This window comes from Catharus ustulatus, chromosome 20 (genome assembly GCF_009819885.2).
Source record: "Catharus ustulatus isolate bCatUst1 chromosome 20, bCatUst1.pri.v2, whole genome shotgun sequence".
NCBI lineage: Eukaryota > Metazoa > Chordata > Aves > Passeriformes > Turdidae > Catharus > Catharus ustulatus.
In genome coordinates, this window is record NC_046240.1 from 11,679,549 (window position 1) to 11,697,058 (window position 17,510).

At 64.4% G+C, this 17,510-nt stretch overlaps 2 protein-coding genes across 6 annotated transcripts in view; both read left to right on the forward strand.

Annotated features, from left to right (window-relative positions):
* The first annotated feature begins 198 nt into the window (after positions 1-198).
* Positions 199-15,197, forward strand: CYTH1 (cytohesin 1). 5 transcript variants are annotated; one of them, XM_033076663.2, is made up of 13 exons: positions 199-232; positions 8,113-8,195; positions 8,863-8,927; positions 9,530-9,596; positions 9,751-9,869; positions 10,161-10,241; positions 10,331-10,443; positions 10,514-10,662; positions 10,750-10,862; positions 13,160-13,238; positions 13,332-13,403; positions 13,710-13,864; positions 14,075-15,197. In XM_033076663.2, exons 1-13 carry the CDS (start codon positions 205-207, stop codon positions 14,151-14,153), a joined length of 1,203 nt encoding a protein of 400 aa, XP_032932554.1. In that variant the 5' UTR covers positions 199-204; the 3' UTR covers positions 14,154-15,197. The 5 variants fall into 5 exon arrangements, with proteins under 5 accessions (XP_032932554.1, XP_042635792.1, XP_032932551.1 ...); XM_042779858.1 differs by lacking the exon at positions 199-232 and adding an exon at positions 611-3,964 and having other exon boundaries at positions 10,750-10,861; positions 13,162-13,238; XM_033076660.2 differs by lacking the exon at positions 199-232 and adding an exon at positions 3,997-5,927 and having other exon boundaries at positions 10,750-10,861; positions 13,162-13,238.
* A 1,021-nt stretch (positions 15,198-16,218) lies between these two features.
* DNAH17 (dynein axonemal heavy chain 17) overlaps positions 16,219-17,510 on the forward strand; it is a 35,816-nt gene continuing 34,524 nt past the window's right edge. The window contains exons 1-2 of the mRNA XM_042779849.1: positions 16,219-16,563; positions 17,254-17,447. Coding sequence (XP_042635783.1) covers positions 16,219-16,563; positions 17,254-17,447 — 539 coding nt within the window. The remainder of the gene's footprint in view (positions 16,564-17,253; positions 17,448-17,510) is intronic.

The window sequence follows — 17,510 nt, forward strand, 5'->3', positions numbered from 1 at the left end:
CGGGGCCGGGGAGGGGGCACCGGGGCCGGGGAGGGGGCACCGGGACGGGGGTGGCACCGGGACCGGGGAGGGGGCACCGGGACGGGGGGGGGGGCACCGGGACGGCGCGCGCGGGGGGCGGGGCCTGCGTGTCCCCGCCCCGGTCACGTGGTGCCGGCTGCGGCGCGCTCGTCACGCGGGCGGGGCCGGAGCGGCGGCGGCGGGATGGAGGAGGAGGAGGGCGGCGGCTGCGGTCAGTGCGGGCCGGGGGTGGGCGGGGGGCTCTGGGACACACACCTGGCCCGGGACGAGGCACCGGGCTAGCCCGTGCTCCCCGGTGGGTGGCGGCGACTCTTCCGGGCGGGGCGCGTTTGGGCCGGGCCGCTCCCAGGTGCGGCACCGGGGGCGGTGGCTCCGGGACGGGCGGGGATTTGGCGGCGGCGGCGGCGGCGGGACCTGTGCCCGCAGGTGGCACGGCGGCCGCGGCCTTGGCGGCATCGTGCGGGCGGTGGCGGAGAAGGAGGAGGAAGCGCCGGGCGGAACTGGCACCGGGTGCCCGGCGGCAGCGTGGGGGCCGGGGAGCGGCGGGGCCGGCACTGCCGGGGAGCTCCCGGCCCGCTGCCCGCACCCCTAACGCCGCCCGCTCGGCCCCGCTCAGGTGCTCCTGCCCAGCCCCGGCCCTGCACAGCTCAGAGCTCAGCCCCGGTTCCCGGCCTGTGCCCTGCAGCCGCTCCCAGGCTCGGGGGTTGCACGCTCTCCGCTCTCATGCCCGTGCGTTTTCCTTCCATTTCCTTGTGCGCTCCGTGCCCGCAGAGCGTTCCCTCCTGGTGCTGAGGACCGGCACTGGATAGGAATACCCTGCCTGTGTCTGGTGTCTCCCAGGCAGTTCCTGTGTGTCTGCAGGTGGTTTTGCCTCCAGCAGGGCCTTGGCTGAAGGGAGCCTCCAGTCTGGGTGGGATTTGAGGCCATGGCCCCGGTGCCTGAGCCGTGCTGGTGCCCGTTCCTGCAGGGAGCAGCTGGTGCCAGCCGAGTGCCACTGCCGGCAGTGCTGGTTCAGGACCGGTTTCCTGCCCAGCTGTGCAGCCGATTAGGAGCTGCCGTTCCGCCCCAGAAGTGACTGTGCTTGGCTGCGAGGACTTCGCTGTGTGCGATAAGGAAGGTGCCGGCGGCTGCGGCCTGGCTCGGGTGTTGTCAGGCACAGCCCATTAGCAGGAGAGCGCTGTGGGGAGCGGTTCTGCCAGCAGCCTCTCTCGTGTTCCCGGAATCACCTGGAAGACATCCCAGGCCGTGTCTCAGCATCAGAAATGTCCCTCTCATCCCGCCGCGGGGACACAGGGAGTGCACAGCCGCCTCCAGCCCCGCCACTGCTCCTGTGCTGGGGGCAGCACAACCCACAGTGCCCTGGAGCCCTTCAGCCAAGGACATTGTGCCGAGGCTGTCGCACGGTGGGAGCCAACGGGGAGACTCTTTCTGGTGCGATTGTGCTGACGCCAGTGTCTGCCCCACGGCTCACGGCCTCTCTCCAGCCGTCTGCCTCAGCAGAGAGCAAATCCCGGGGCGAGCAGCTGGCGGCACAGATGTGTGCTCCCCCTGCTCCTGCCAGGGCGGGGGGCTGCGCTCCCACCCCCTTCCCAGCATCTCCCCGTGGGAGCAGCGCTGAGAACCCATCCCAGACCAGAACTGACCGAGAGCAGTGGTGTGGGTCAAACCCTCTGGACCGTGGGGAAGAGGTGTTGTCCTGTCAGGGAACCATCCTGGCTGCTCCTGCCTTGCCGAGCTGCAGCACCAGTGAGAGGATGAGGGGAGCACAATCCAGTCCTGGCACCGTGTCCTGAGCTGGGCCCCATCACGGCTCAGGCCTGGGCCTGGGGAGAGGGGGATTGGGCAGTGCTGTAATCCCGCTGCACCCGAGGGATTACTGCTCACTCTGGCCTGGGGATTAAGGGATTTCTCTAAGCGGGGTTGATGCAGCCTCCAGCAAAGCAGCTTGTGCCTGGGGGGCCTTGCTGTCTGGGGCAGGATGGGTGTGTGATGGCAGGGTGGGCTGCACTAGTGTGCAGCAGGCTGGCTGAGGGGCTCCTCACACAGGTGCTCCCTGCTCTCCTCACCACCATCCTGCAAAGTCTTGTTGTCCCAGTGGGTGCTGGCAGCCCTTTGGCACAGGTTAGTTGTTTGGGAAGCATCCTGGGACCACAGCATGTGCCTGACAACCAGGGCACCAGGGAACGCTGCTGGGGGAGCTGCTACTGAGGCCCCAGCCCCTTCCTTTGCACAGGCTGGGGTCAGTCTGGGCCCAGCTTGGGGAGCAACTTTTCCACAGAGCTCAGGGTTGGACTCGCAAGGTCCAGAGGGAGTGCAGGGGGAGTTCAAGGCTTGGAGAGCAGAGCCAGGGGCTCAGGCAGAGGCAGTTGTCCAGTTCCTCTCCTGACGTGTTTGGAGCAGAAAACAAGGAGCCGTGCTGCTGACACTTGCAGTCGTGTCAGAGCTGTAGCTGTAGTTTGTGAACAGCCCACCTGGCCTGGACAGCAGGCAAGGACCGAGCCAGGCATCCAGGTCACTGTGTGGGAGATGCCACCTGGCCCTGCCTCATCCCAGTCACAGACCCACGTGCCTGTGTCACACAGGGATTTCTCCAGATGCCAGTGCAGGCCCTGGCAGGAGGCACGTGTCCAGCTCAGCCTCCCCTGTGCCCCTGGCTCCCTTTGCCTGCCCTTTCACCTCCTGGTGATGTGGCAACCACTGCTCTGGCCCCTGGGAAAGGGGAAGTGCTGTTGAAAGCAGAAGGTCAGTCACATCAGCAGTGAGTGCACGGCTGCCCTCGCAGCCCTGTCAGCTGCCCTTCTCCCCTGTCTCCTCTCTGCAGTCACCCTGCTCCCAGGATCAGGGACTGCTCCTGCCTGCCAGGGTGCCCTTCCCCACCGCCCGCCCTGTCTGGGCTTCTGCCTGCCCCACTCAAGTTACTCCTGGCTTAGCAATCCCGGTGGATGCAGGGGTGGGGGAGCAGAGCTGTCGAGCTGCTCCTGCCCTGACAGGCCCTGGGGTTTGTTACTCATGGCCATGCCCTGTGCTCAGGATCGCTCCTGCTTTGAGGAAAGGAGCTGTCAGTCCGGTTTGGGTTTGCTCAGTGCCCGTGGGGTTGGAGGGTGGGAGGGTTGTGCATTTCCCCAGCTCCACAGCTGTCCCCCAGCCTGGAATCTCAGGGCAAGACCCCCCAGTTCCTGCTGCTGGAGCCCCCTACGCACCAGCAGAGTGGGCAGTGCTCCTGGGGCATGGCCGGGGCTCGGTGTCCGTGCTGGCACACAGGGCTGGCTGGGTCAGGGCTGGGTCAGGGCTGGGACTCAGGCCCCGTGTCCCGGGAGTGGGGGCCGTGGTGGCACCCCCACACTGGCACCGCCGCGCTTCTCTGGGTGCACCTTCCTCCATGCGGCGCTCGTTGCTATGCGACCGCCGGCTCCTGATGCTTAATGCTCTAATACGGAGGGATAAAACCACTCTAAAAATACCCCGCTGCCAGCCCCCCGTGGGGCGAGGGGGGCTGCCGAGGGGCAGGCGGTCTTGCCAGGGGGCTGCTGGGAAGTTCCCAAACTCCTCGTCCTCTAAGTGGCTTTGAGGCGCCCGCTGGAGCTCCGGCGGTGGCACGGGCTGGTGTGCCGGGGATTGGCTGGGGCTGGCGCGTGGGCTCCTGCGGCTGGAGCTCCCCTACCAGAGCCGGGAGCGCTCCGGCTCCCCTGCCTGCGCCCTGCTCCACAACACCGGGCAGCTGCCCTGGGTACTGGCTACCTGCCCAGTACTGGGGAGCCCACTGCTCAGCCACACGCACCTGTCTGGCCTCTGCCTGCTCCTGCCTCATCTCTGCCTGTCCCTGCCTTGCCCTCTCGGAGCTGGTGGCATCCTGCGTGGGACCCCCACAGCATGGGGACAGTCAGCGAGCTCTGCGCCTCCAGTTTCCAGGCATTCCTGTGCCCCTCGGTGGCTGCCAAGGCAGGTAGGCACTGCGTGCCCCCTCCCCTCTGTGCCGCGGGGTTCCCATCCCCCAGCAGACACGGCGGTGCCCGTGGCTCCGGCTCCATATGGCTCTGGCTCCATATGGCTCCTGCTGGAAGCAGCACAGAGTGTCCTCGCCATCTCGCTGCCTCCTTCCTCTGCCGGCCTTCCCAAGCTCGGGCCTCTGCAAGCACCGAGCCCTTCGCCTGGCATTGCCCTGTGCTGGAGCTGTGGTGCCACGCTGGGATAGGGGTGTTTGGGAGGCAGCTGGGAGGTCACAGGCATGGCCATGGCACATCCTGCCCCAGCCCCTCAGAGGATGTGTGAGTGCTGGGTCCCCTCATCACAAGTGCCTGTGGGCAGAGGGGAGGGTGGCGCTCCCCAAAGGGAATTCTGTGTGGGAAAGCCCAGCTGCTGCCACGTTGTGGGTGTGCTGAAGGTCAGCCACCGCTGTGACCTGCTGCTGTCTGCTGTTTCCTGCCCAGCTGTGGCCCTGCGGGGTTGCAGGACCTCCCCATCAGCCCTGTGGCTGAGCATTAGTGGGCTCTGCTCCTCTTAAGCCCCAGCACCATAAGCAGTACTGGGAGCAGGTGAGCCTGCCTGGCTACATTGCTTGCACATGCACAGTGTCTGTAGACGTGGCTGAGCTGGTGCTTACCCAGCTGTGCTGGAGGCTGAGGGTCTGTGTATGGGAATGTTGGAACCTTGAGCCACTGGGAGCAAGGTCGTGACTGTGGAGGGGGTTCCTTGATGGGCTCTGGGTCAGGGAAGTGAAGTTAGTGGTGTGACGGGCAGGAGAGTGTCCTGAGCACAGGGCCTGACCCCAAACCCTCCTCCTATGCACCTCAGCGCTGTGGGGAAGGATGGGGCTGACGCAAGCCAGGGTGTGCACACGGCCATGGTGAAAACAGGATGTGGTACGAGGAGACAGGCAGGATGTTTCTGGGGGCCCCACGGGACCCCACCAAGGGGCACAGCGGGTAGCCGCACCCGCAGCACACAGAGACCCCAGGTCACCCCCATGGTCTGCCTGACCCCAGGGCTGTTGTCCCTCTGGTGTGGTACAGCGTGGGCTGGCTGCTGCTCTAGCTCAGGGGGCTGAAGGACACCCCAAGGCTTCTGCAGCCCGCCTTCCCTTACTCCAGAGCTGGCATTCTGGGTGCTGTGTCTCCATCTCGTGCTGCTGGGCAGGATTTAGCTGAGTCAAGGCAGCCGGAGCTGGTACGGCCTCTCCAGGCGACTGACAGGGACAGGGACGTGCTGGGGCTGCTCCACTGCAGGCACGGCCCTGCAGCACCGGGACTTGTCACACAGGGTCCTGCATGGGGCAGGGGCTCCCTACAGACACCCCATAACGAGACAGCGGGGAACAGCATCCCGTGGGGACCGGCGTGGCTCCCGGTCCTTCTCCTGATTCCAGCTCTGGCCCCAGCCAGCTGTGGGAGATGCCTGTGGAGGGCAGCGGGGGCCAGCGGTGCCCAGGGCCAGCACCGGGCCCGGAGCTGCGGTGGAGAGTTCTGGCAGAGATGGGGGAGCTGCAGGGCTGGGGGGCCCGGCCGTGGAGGGGAAGGGAGGGGAGCCCAGCGCTGCACACTGAGCTGAGATGTGCCGGGCCGAGTGTCCTGGCAGGCCCCGAGGAAGGAAGGGCTGGGCCAGCGCCGGGCTGGCCTGGCTGGGACCCCAGCACACGAGCCAAGGACGGGACAGGCCCGCGGCCCGTTCCCCGCCGGCCGGGAGCACAGGAGTTAAGGTGCCGGCGGCTCTCGGCGGCAGGAACTGGGTGTTGCTGGTGCCGGCTCCTGGCGAGGCCGGGATGACGCCCCGCAGCCCCGGCGCTCATTGGCACCGCGGCCCTGAGTCACCGCGGAGGCTCCGCGCTGCAGGTGTCCGCCCCGGCTGCTCGGGCACGGCCGGCGAGGCCGCACAAGGCCCTGGCACCATGGTGCTCAGGGCAGAGGGACACGGTGAGCCGGGTCAGGGTCGGGGGGGCCGGGTGAGGGTGGAGGGGCAGCGCTGCCACTGCTGCTCCGGGGTGCTGGTGAGGCAGAAGCACAAATCCCGCTGGCGGCCCCGAGCAGGTTCCTGCTGTGGGAACCCCTGGCTTGCCGTGCTGCTGGGGAGGCCGAACCACGCTGGGATCCTGCAGTGTGCTGGGTCTCTCCTGTGTGCCCGGCTGGAGCCAGGGGAGGTGTCTGATCCAGCCTGCTGTGCCCCGGCACTGCCCTGCCCCTGGCCAGGCTCGCTGGGGCTCTCCGGGGTGGTTGCTGTGCAGAGCCAGGGAAGGGTTAATGCCGCCTTCCTTCCCCAGAAAAGCTCCTGCGTCTGGGGTTTCTCTTCCTCTGGCTGCTGCTGACATGGCTGGGCTGTTTGTCACGAGTGCTCAGCCTCCGCCGGGGAGGGACTTTCCGGGGCTCCGGAGCTGCCCTGCCGTCCCTGCTGCCCTGCAGCTCTGCTCCTGCACCACGCCTGTCCCGGGACCCCGGCTGGGACCCCTGTCCTCTCCCAGGTGGGCAGGAACAGGCAGAGCTGAGGCCAGCTCCAGCCCTGGCATGAATTTGGCTTTCCCTGCGGCCAGGCCAGGCGGTCTGGCGGCTGGACAAGAGGGTCCTGCAGCTGGGCAGGAGGGTCCTGTGCCGCATACAGCAGCCCAGGGATTTGGGGGATTCTCTGTCTGATGCAGCTCGTCTCTCCTGCTTCGAGCCTGGGCTTGCTGGGCGCCCTGGGGGCCTGGCAGTGGGGGCTGGTGCCGGTGGGAATGGTACTGGGGCATGCGGAATGCATCGGCACAGCTCTGGTACTGTAAGTAACTTTTAACCTGGTGCCACGAGCCCACTTGTCTGGCTCAGGCTTCCTGACACGAGAGACTGAAAGTATTGGGAAGTGTTGGCGTTGTGTCTGACTGAGGGACGGTGTCGCAAGCCGAGGCGCCTCAGCTTTGGCAATAAGGGCTTGTGAAGGAGGAAGCTCATGGGAGCCCAGAGCAGAGCTGGGGAGGCGCTGAGCTCAGAGATTCGGGGTGCAGGGAGCTCCCAGGGAGCTCCCACTGAGGCAGCGTGGGGAGAATGGATGCAGGGCTGGGACAGTGCTGGTCCAGAGGCACGTGGGGTCTTTGAGCGCTGCCGTGGGGCAGGGACTGCGCTGGGGACACTGGTGAGTCTGGGCTGCTGGCAGTGGTGGCTCTGTACACGGGGACACACAGGACCTCATCAGGTCGGGGGTCATGCTTGGGGCAGGGGAGGGTGGTGGCAGCCCTACAGACGCCTGTTCCCGGCGAGAGGTGGGGGTGGCACAAGAGCTGAGTTGGCAGATCCTGCTGCCACCTCCCTTGGGGACAGTACTCTGCAGGGATGGTGTTTGATGTCCTTGCAGATGACCTTGGTGCAATACACAGCACCCACTGGCAGAGGTGGGAGACATGGGCACAGTAAGAGAGCTGAGAGGGGACAGGTGACCTTGGGGACTGCAGGGAGCAGGAAGGGAATACCTTGTCACCGTGAAGCAAGGAGGTCATGTGCCAAGGAGCGCTCAGAATGCTTCTGGAGCAAGGGGACCGTGTGGTGGCCCTGGGCTTGAGCCTCAGAGATGGTGTTGGAGAGGAGGTCCCTGGCTCCCCAGGGTGACAGGAAGGTGTAGATGTCACGGTGTGCAGATGAGGTCTGGAGGGTGCACTAGCTCCAGACTCTGCCTCAGAAAAATGAATCCACTGTAGAGGGAGTTGCAGGAGTGGCCAAGAGCTGGTTTATGTTTGAGGCTGACCTGTGTGGCAGAACGACCTGCAGGGCTGCCCAGCCATGGGGAGTGGAATGAGCACCCACACTGGCCCAAATGGGGTAGAGCAGAGTGAAATGGGACTTGGTGGAGGCAGCAGGGCCAGGGCTGGCAGAAGCAGTGCTGGAGGTGATCCAGGGAACCATGGATTCTGAAGGAGCAGATGCCCTGGCCCTCAAATTCCTTTCATGCCATTGGTGCCACTTGGCCTCTGTGTGGTGCTGGAGACGCTGCTCACCAGCCCAGCTCCTCCTGCTGCCCAGCACCTCCACGTGCTGCCCCCAGCCAGGCCCTCCGCTGCTGGGGCTCAGAGCTGGTGCCAGAGCCTGGCAGAGCGAGTGCCAGGAGCACACATGCTGACCTGTTGGTGTCTCTGCTCAGTGCCCAGTGACCTGACCCCGGAGGAGTGCCAGGAGCTGGAGAACATCCGCCGCAGGAAGCAGGAGCTGCTGGCTGACATACAGGTGCGATGCCAAGGGCCCACACAAACCCCCCTGTCCCTGGGGCAGCAGTCTGGGTGCGGGGCACAGTGTCCCTGCCTGTGTCACTGGCAGGGTCCCTGGAGCCCCATCCAGGGTCCCTCATGCTGCTGTCCCACAGCTCTTCCTCCGAGGGGCTCTGGGGACAGGGTCCCAGCTGGGATGTGACCCCAGGTGACAGCCAGCTGTCCCTGCCCTGCCAAAGCAGCCATGCCTTTTCCTGTGCCCTGCAGAGCTCCAGGCTGTGCAGTTGTGCCAGTTTGTGCCAGCCCCTGCCTGGCACAGGCAGGGACCGTGTCTCTGGGCCAGGCCACTGCCCTGGCAAGAGCCTGTGAGGTCGTGGCTTATCTGGGACACTGTCAGTCGTGTCCCTGATTAAGGCAGCAGAGGCTAATTACCGCCATATGCTGGGCATGATCTGAAGGGATTAGGGGTAATGTTGTTAACCTCTGAATCTCTTCCTTCCTGCATGCTGGGAGCGTGGCAATGCTGCAGGATTATCGGGGGGGCAGCCACTGCCAGTGCCCTCGGTTCAGCCCCTGGGCAGTGCCTGGGCCGGGGAAGAAGGGAGGGAGGGAAGGAGGGGCTGTGGGGATTCTTGAGGGAATGGGGCTGGAGGGTTTGTGGGGGTCACCTCCTTGTCTCCCCACAGCGCCTGAAGGATGAGATAGCAGAAGTGACGAATGAGATCGAGAACCTCGGCTCCACGGAGGAGAAGTGAGTGCCCAGCACCATGGAGCCCCTGGGCTTGTCTGCTCTGTGCAGGGGCCGAGGGCAGCTGAGCCCTGGCCCATGCCTGCTGGCGTGAGCAGCTTTCCCAGGCTCTCTGAGCTCCTGGGAGTGGGATCCCAGACTGATCTGCTGCTCCCAGCTCTGTTTTTCTAAGCCCCAGTCCCTCTGTCTGGCCACAGCCCCTGTGGCTTTGTTGTTCTGAGCTGGTGCCGTCAGTGCCAGCCAGGATTAGGGGGGTCCCGGCAGCCGGTGGGAGCCGACTCCAGCATCACTCCCAGTTACCTGCTGGGGCAGGAGGACTGTCCCCTTCTGCCTGCCCCACTGCTCTCCCCAGAGCCACAGCCAGCCTGCCCAAGCCTGACAGGTGCTGTGCCTGCACCCCCTCTGCTCGGGGTGGCCCCAAGGCCTCTGTTCCAGGGCCTGGCAGGGCAAGAGCAGCCCCATGGTGTGGGGCACACACGGAGCAGTGTGTTGGCTTTGCCCTGCCCCTCGGTCCAGGCTGACCCTCCCCACAGTGCACTGCCCCAGGGGCTGGACAGTGGCAGGGGGGCCCTGCCAGGTGCTCAGAGCTGCTTCATGGCTTGCAGGAAAAACATGCAGAGGAACAAACAGGTGGCCATGGGCAGGAAGAAGTTCAACATGGATCCCAAAAAGGTACTGTGGGATGGGGAGCAGGGCTGGTTACCTGGCTCTGGGGGTGTGCACGGCTCTCCCACCTCCCAGTCCCGGTTCCTGGGCCTGGGGCAGAGCCAGCAGCCAGGGCAGGGGCAGCCACAGACCCCCAAACGTCTCTCTTTTACCTCTGCAGGGCATCCAGTTCCTGATCGAGAACGACCTGCTGAAGAACACGTGTGAGGACATCGCTCAGTTCCTGTACAAGGGAGAGGGCCTCAACAAGACAGCCATTGGCGACTACCTGGGCGAGAGGTGCGCTGGGCTTGGCTTTCCTGGGGTGTCCTGGGCTCCTGCCGCCTGAGAGATGGGACACTGCAGCTCTGAGCTCACAGGGCAGCTGACTGGGGGTACCCGGGGTGCTGGGGATGTTCAGTTCATGGCTGGCACTTGCAAGTGGCTGATTTGTGCAGATCAAGCAGGGGGTAGCTGCAGCTTTCCCCCATGAATGAGTAGAGTCTGGAGAAGGGCAGGGACAGTGGAGCCACTCAGCAGTCACAGGATTGCTGATCATGCATCCCTCGTGCTCTGGCTCTGTTCCCACAGGGATGAGTTCAACATCCAAGTCCTGCATGCCTTTGTGGAGCTGCATGAATTCACCGACCTCAACCTTGTGCAGGCCCTGCGGTGAGTAAGGGGCTGGGAGCTGAGTGTGGCCCGTTGGGGTGCTGGGTCCCTGGAGCCCCCAGCTCAGCAGCACAGCTCACTGTCCACAGGCAGTTCCTGTGGAGCTTCCGTCTGCCGGGGGAGGCACAGAAGATTGACCGGATGATGGAGGCGTTTGCCCAGCGGTACTGCCAGTGCAACCCCGGCGTCTTCCAGTCCACAGGTGAGTGCCTGGCCCACACGGTCTCCCTGCCATCCTGCCCTGCTGTTGACTTTCCCCTCTGCCCCTGCAGACACCTGCTACGTGCTGTCCTTTGCCATCATCATGCTGAACACGAGCCTGCACAATCCCAACGTGAAGGACAAGCCCACGGCAGAGCGATTCATCGCCATGAACCGCGGCATCAATGACGGGGGGGACCTGCCTGAGGAACTGCTCCAGGTGAGAGCTGGGGCTAGGCTGGCCCAGAGCAGGGCCCACCACGGGGCTCCAGGGCAAAGCAGAGCTGATTCCATGTCATTGTGCCAGAATCTGTACGAGAGCATCAAGAATGAGCCCTTTAAAATCCCCGAGGATGACGGCAATGACCTCACCCACACCTTCTTCAACCCCGACCGCGAGGGCTGGCTCCTGAAGCTCGGTGAGTGCCAGCAGCAAGGGAGGGCAGGCTGTCGCCAGGGTGCAATGCCCATGGGCTTCTCACAGTTCTCCTGCTGGCCTGGCTCTGCAGAGCACGAGGAGGCTGCAGAGACAGGCACAGCCTTCATGGGGAAGGCATCTGTACATCCAGCCCTCTGTCTTCCCTTGGCTGGGCAGCAGGAGCAGACTCCGAGCGGCTGGGTGGGTGTCCTGGGGGTATCCTGCCTCTAGATCGGGCAAGCCCTTGGGTGCAGAGCTGGTACCAGGGTCTGGTGTCAGAGCACAGAGACCTGGAGGCCCTTGAGGTGACCGAGTCCCAGCAGGATGTGTCGGAGCAGGCCCCGGGAGCTGCCCCAGGCTGCGTGCGTCCCCTCCATACCACAGACAAGCCCTGCCTCACCTTCCCACGGCATTACCACCTCCGCATCCCGGCTCCACATGCAGGCAGCATGCATGGCATCCCTGCTGCACCGCCCGGCTCCGCAGCCGGAGCCCTCCGCGCCCTGGCTCCTGTGGCTTCTCTTCTTGGCACCTCTGGGGAACCCTCTGCCCGGGTGTAGCGAGGGGGAGCGGGTGTTGGCAGGATCAGGGTCTGGTGGGGGCTTCCCCAGGGTTCTGGCTGGGGTCAGAACTCCTGATACAGGGCCAGCCCCTTGGGAGGGGAGAGCAGGAGCTGCCTGCTCCCTGCCCTGGGGTGAGGGGCACAGGACAGCCCCAGGCTCTCCCGTCCCCGATTGGCAGGGCCCTGCACACCCAGGCTCGGGTTAGCACCACCAGTGGGCTGGTGCAGAGGCAGCAGAGTGCCCATGGACCCCAGCTGTCTTGGGGGGCAGGGAAGGACCCTGCCAGTCAGCCACGGGGCGGAGGGAGCCAGCCCTGTCCCCAGCAGCCCCATCCCACAGAGCCACAGTGAGCCAGGGCAGTCAAGCCCCCATGGCCCGCCGCTGGCCCAACCCCTCACAGCTTCCCTGCTGCAGCCCGGCCCCACTGACCCGCAGGGCAAGGGGGGGCTTTGGGGTTCCTCTTTTTATTTTTTCCTTTTTTTTTTTTTTTAATTTTCTTTTCTCCCTCATTTATATGTTTCCATGATTTTGGCTCTTCCTTTCCTTGCCCCCAACTCCAGGAGGTACGTACCCCTCTTCCCTGCTCTGCTCACACTGCTGGGGCTTTGTTTCCTTTGCGTTTTTAATTGCTGGTGATGAGTCTCATTGCTGCTGCTGTTGCTGCTAACCCCACACGCCCGGGGACCTCGCCTGCTGCAGGACAGCCCCTCTCCACCTCCAGGCAGGGCCGTGGGGTACTGGCCCTGCCCATTCTCCAAGGGCTGTGGCCTCCTCTGCCACCCCAGGGGAGGACGTGGCCACGGTGGCACCTTGGCACCCGCCCAGCTGTGCACCCCATGTCCGCAGACAGCTCAGCCTGGCCAATGGGTCTTTGCCTCTGGTGACACAAGGGATGGGGACAGGTTTGGGGTGTCCTCGGGGGGGCCCCAGCCTGTTCGTGGGTGGTTAGGGTGTGCCAAGTGGCTGGAGCTGGTTGGGAGCAGGAAGGATCCGTCAGCGTGGTGCCCTGCACTGTGCTAAGGGCTCACAGCAGTCCCCGCGGGGCACCAGCACTGCTCCAGTGCCTGCAGCCCAGGGTGTCAGGGAGCACTGGTGCTGGCCCTCAGAACTGCTCTGGGGCAGGGACAGGGGTGGGCTGCCAGCTGGCACAGGGGAGCAGGGGCCACAGGGCCGTGCTGGCAGGGGAAGGAGGTGAGCAGGACCCGCAGTGTGGCTGTGGCTCCTCGTGTCTGTGCCGGGTCCAGCCTGCAAGGGTGGGCGCTCATCCTGCATCCTGCATTCAGCACTGCTGCAATGGCTGCGGAGGAGGGGAGCTGGGCCGGGCGGGGGGAGCAGGGCATGTGCCCAGGGACCAGCTTGTGCTGTGCTGGCAGCTGCAGAGCTCGGCCACGGCCTTGGCTGCTGCCCTGCCCGGGCTCCAGGACCAACAGGACCACGGTCAGAGTGGACAGACAGTCCCCGTGTCCTCCCGGGAGCTGCTGGCCGCAGTTCCTCCGGCCGCGCTCGGTGTGTGTTGGGGTGGGAGCAGTGAGCGCTCCCGGCCCGGCAGTCCCGTCCTCGCCTCCATCCTCATCGTGTGCTTGGTGCTCTGGCTGGGGCGGGGTGCGCTGCCTGCTGCTGCTGCCGCCCTGCCTGGCTCTGCTTGGCTCTGTGTGTGCGCCCGGGCCCGTGCTGCCGGAGCCCCCGTGTGCCCGGCCGTGCTCGCAGGGCTGTGCCCGACTGCCCTCTCTGCTCCCAGGAGGCAGGGTGAAGACGTGGAAGCGCCGCTGGTTCATCCTGACTGACAACTGCCTTTACTACTTCGAGTACACAACGGTGAGTCCGTGCGGGGTGGGCTGAGCTGGGGCAGGGAAGGGGCTGGGCTGGGGGTGTTCACCCCTCAGCTAAACCTCTGCTTGGCCACACCAGGATAAGGAGCCCCGTGGCATCATCCCCCTGGAGAACCTGAGCATCCGTGAGGTGGAGGACTCGAAGAAGCCCGTGAGTGCTGTGGCAATGTCCTCTGGGGTTTGGGGCAGAGCCTCTTTGGCTTGGGCAGGAAGGGCTGGGAGGTGATGCAGCACCCTGAGATGTCCCCAGGAGAGGCAGGGGGCCCCAGAGCAGTCACTACCTTCACCATCAAGGTGGCTGGGTGCAGGCCTGGGGCTGGGTGACACTCACAGTGTGTCTGTCCCTCTCTGCCATGCTGGGGGGCTGCGCCAGGGGTGTGTGGCTCTGCTTTTCCCCTCCCAGTCTGGGCTTCCCTTTGGCAGTGGGGGCTGCCTCTGAGAGGTCTCTCCCTCCCAGAACTGCTTTGAGCTCTACATCCCTGACAACAAGGACCAGGTGATCAAGGCCTGCAAGACAGAGGCAGACGGGCGTGTGGTGGAGGGGAACCACACCGTGTACCGCATCTCTGCCCCCACGCCCGAGGAGAAGGAGGAGTGGATCAAGTGCATCAAGTGAGTGCTTGGAGGAGAGGAGCACGTGGGGCACGGTGCTGGGCAGGGCACAGCAGGGACCTGTCCTCCAAGGGGACAGTGCTTCCCAGGGCATCCTGCAAGGATGGGGCAAGAAAACTTCCCAGGTTTATAAAGGGACCTGCCCAGGGCCGGGCAGGTGGCACCCGTCACTGCAGCAGTCTGGCTGACACAGCCCTTGTTCCCCTGCAGGGCAGCCATCAGCCGGGACCCCTTCTACGAGATGCTGGCTGCCAGGAAGAAGAAGGTCTCCTCCACCAAGAGGCACTAGCAGCCAGACTGGCCCTGCAAGGCCCTGCAGCAGCCCAAGTGTCCCCCTGTCATGGGGGCCTGTGGGGCAGGGGCCACGCTGCAGGCTGGCCCTCGAGGCCCAGGGCCCAGCTTCAGCTTAGCCATTTCTTTACTGTGGGGGGAGGGAAGGGGCATCTCAGTGACTGTGGCCCCCCATCACTGCCTCATCGCTGGACAGCATCTTCATGGGCTCAAGCTGGAACACGGAGCCCTGGCCTCAGCACCGTGGGCACCCTGCCTGCCTCTGACCCCCAGGAATCCTGCAGCCACAAGGCACTGGGTCCTCCCAGCTCCCGTGTTCTGACACTCCTGGGGTGTTCTCTCAAGAGGGGGAGCAGCTGTGGTGGTTTTGGGGTGTCACAGGTGCTGGGGTGCAGGGTGTCAGCCCCAGGGGGGCCCTGCAGAGATACAGCCCCTGGCCCTCGTTGTAGCGGGCCTGGGTCGGACCTGGCATCCCCACGCTGCTGCCTTGGACCCTCCCAGCCAACCCCGCCCTGGAATGGTCCCCACAGACAGGAGGGACAAGGGGCAGGGACTCCTGATGAGCAGTGGTGCCACACGAGGCAGAGCTGTGCCCTCACCCAGCCGTGGGAGCTGTGGCAGCGCTGGGTGCCATTGCCCCAGCGCACCCCTGTGTCATGGCCCTGGTGCCAGGGTGGCGTGGTGCCACGGTGGGACATGCCCAGAGCTGGAGCCTGCGCTCAGCGTGGCTGCTGGTGGGGACCTGGCTGGGATCTGCCTCACAATCGCCTGTGTCTTGTCCTGTCCCCATCCCCACGCACGGTCTGGAGGAGCCTGGATCAGTATTAGTCTATTTATCAGAGGTGTAAATACTCCTGTATAGTTTTCTCCTTGTAGATTATTTTGTATGTGGGTGGTTCATTGCAGAGGCCTCACAGGAGTGGGGTGGGGGGGGCAGGATTTTTTATTCTAACCTTTTTTTTTTTTTTTTTTTTTTAATTTGCCATGGCCTTGTAAACTAGTGCTGAAGATCAGCAACAAATAAATACTTGCACCACGCTTCTCTTGGCCTCCTGCATTCTGTGCAGGTTGGGGTGGGCAGGACTCCCCTGCCACTGTCAGCCCTTGGGCTGGGCTCATGCTGCTCCCAGCCCGACTGTTGGTGTGCTGGGGGTGTTTGTGAGCCCTGTGCCTTGAGCAGCTGCCCCTGGCCACCAGGACAGTGCCTGGGGTAGCCCAGTGCAGAGCACAGGGTGGCTGCTCCAGGCTGGGACAGCTCTAGGTCTGCTGTGGGCACCGAGCTGGGCTGGGCAGGGCTGGGGTCACCTCCTGCAGGTGGAAAATGGGGGTGTGGGGAACCCTCGGGTTCTGCAGCAGGACTGGGGGATTCAGACCCAGCTGGTATCTGGTGAGTGGGATCAGAGCCAATCTGGGCTGAGGGCAACCTGGGAGACAAAGCCTGTGCCAGCTGTGTTGGTGCTGTCAGGGCTGGAGGGGGATTGTGCACTTGTGCTATGGGGGGATCTGCCAGAGCAGCCCCTGCTGCAGCCCCTGCTGCAATCCCTGCCTGTCCTGTGCCTTTGGCACTGCAGCCTGAGGCTGGCCAGCGTGGGCAGATAGCCCTGGCTGGGGGCTGGGGGCAGGGTGGGGAGGGGAGGGAAGCCCTGCAGTTGGGCTGGTGCCGGTGCCTGTTGGGCTGGTGCAGGGTCGGTTGGGGCACCAGTTGAACTGTGGCAGTGTCAGTTGGCTGCAGACAGGGTCTGGAGGTGGCTGGAGGCTTGAGCAGTGCGATAGGGAAGCCACAGAGCCAGGTAAGATGGGGTGAGCCAGGGCAGTGGTAGATGGCAGGGATGGACAGGTCAGGGACAATAGGGCCGGGTGCTGACGGGGCTGGCAGGGATGGGGGAGGCTTGGGGCCACTGGGACCAGGCAGGGATGGGACTGCACCTTGCCTAAGACTGCAGAGGGAATGCTGAGGGCAGGGGAGGGGTGGGATGGGCAGTGCCAGGAGGTGAGGGGTTGTGGGGTCTGCAGCCCTGGCTGAGCAGGGATTTGCCCACTGGCCCACCCCAGGTGCTGGCACGATGGCAGCCCCACAGGACGAGCGCTTGGAGCTCCTCGAGAGCTTGGCCACGGCGCTGCTGCACGTCCGGCCGGACAGGTGGGCCAAGTTTGTGGCCAGCGAGGAGATTTCAGTTATGCTGGACAAGTTCTTCAAGATGCCAGAAATGCAGGAGCTGGTGCTGGTGGTGAACCCTGCTGGGCAGATCCTGCCCACTACCTGCTTCCCACCTGCCATAAAGGGCAAGGGAATCTACTGTGTGAGGAAGCAGGGGGACAGCATCACCGGGGAGAACTGCCGGAGCGCTCTGCTGGTGGGAGACATCGGCCCCTCGCCCGTGGAGCAGCTCATCGCCGTGCTCATGGAGGTGGGTGGTCCCCCACAGGCGTGGGGTGGGCAGGGTGAGCTGAGCTCCTCGGGTACACTGCACCGGGACCCTGCTGTGGGCTGCTCTAGACAAATTTCCAGGTAAGCTTCAAGATAAACTAAAATTCACAGAAGAAAACTTGTCTCAGGCCCTCGCCCTGACCTTGCAGTGACTCCCATCCTATGTTAAACGAGCCCCACGAGGCCAAGAGCTGGGTGAAGGTCACCAACCTGGTTTTCTTCTGGCCCCAGCTGGATCACTTCCTCCCTGCAGTTTTAGAAATTCATAATAATACCCACTTACCTCTACCCTGCAGCTGGGAAACGTCTGAGTGGATTTCTCTCAAATTTCTCATAAACATTCCTGCTGCCAGCCACAGCACCCACAAGCTGCCTCAGCTCCAGGAGCCCCCACTATTCCCCCTCACTTCTGGGGGCTTTCGCTCATGTGCCAGCCCCTGACTCCTCTAGATGCATTCACTGTGCCACTTCCTGCACTTCCCAGGCCATGAGAGCTGGAAACCCAGAGCAAGGGGCCTTTTGGTCATGAGAGAAATACCAGCAAAACCCATCTGTGCTCAGCAGAGCCATGAGCACTGTGCTCAGTGGGCAGCAGGAGGGGACACTGGGGTGTCCTCTGCCCTGTGCACAGGATGTCACACCCAGGGCCTGACCTGGCCCTGTCCCGCAGGTCGTATCCCCCCTGCTCCTGAGCCAGGACGAGGGGTCGAGCTGGCCCAGGATTGTGGTGGAGGACATTGTGAAGCAGACTCACCAGCTGCAGAACAAGCTGTTTGTGATGAGTGGGAAGATCCAGGGAAAGCCACTGCTCCCCCTGCCCGAGCACCTGGTCAGCTGGGATGACGCAGGCGCCACCATGGACAGGTGGGTGCTGCTGGCACCACTTGGTGCCAGAAAAGCCTGGCAGGGGCCCAGGACAGCATAAAT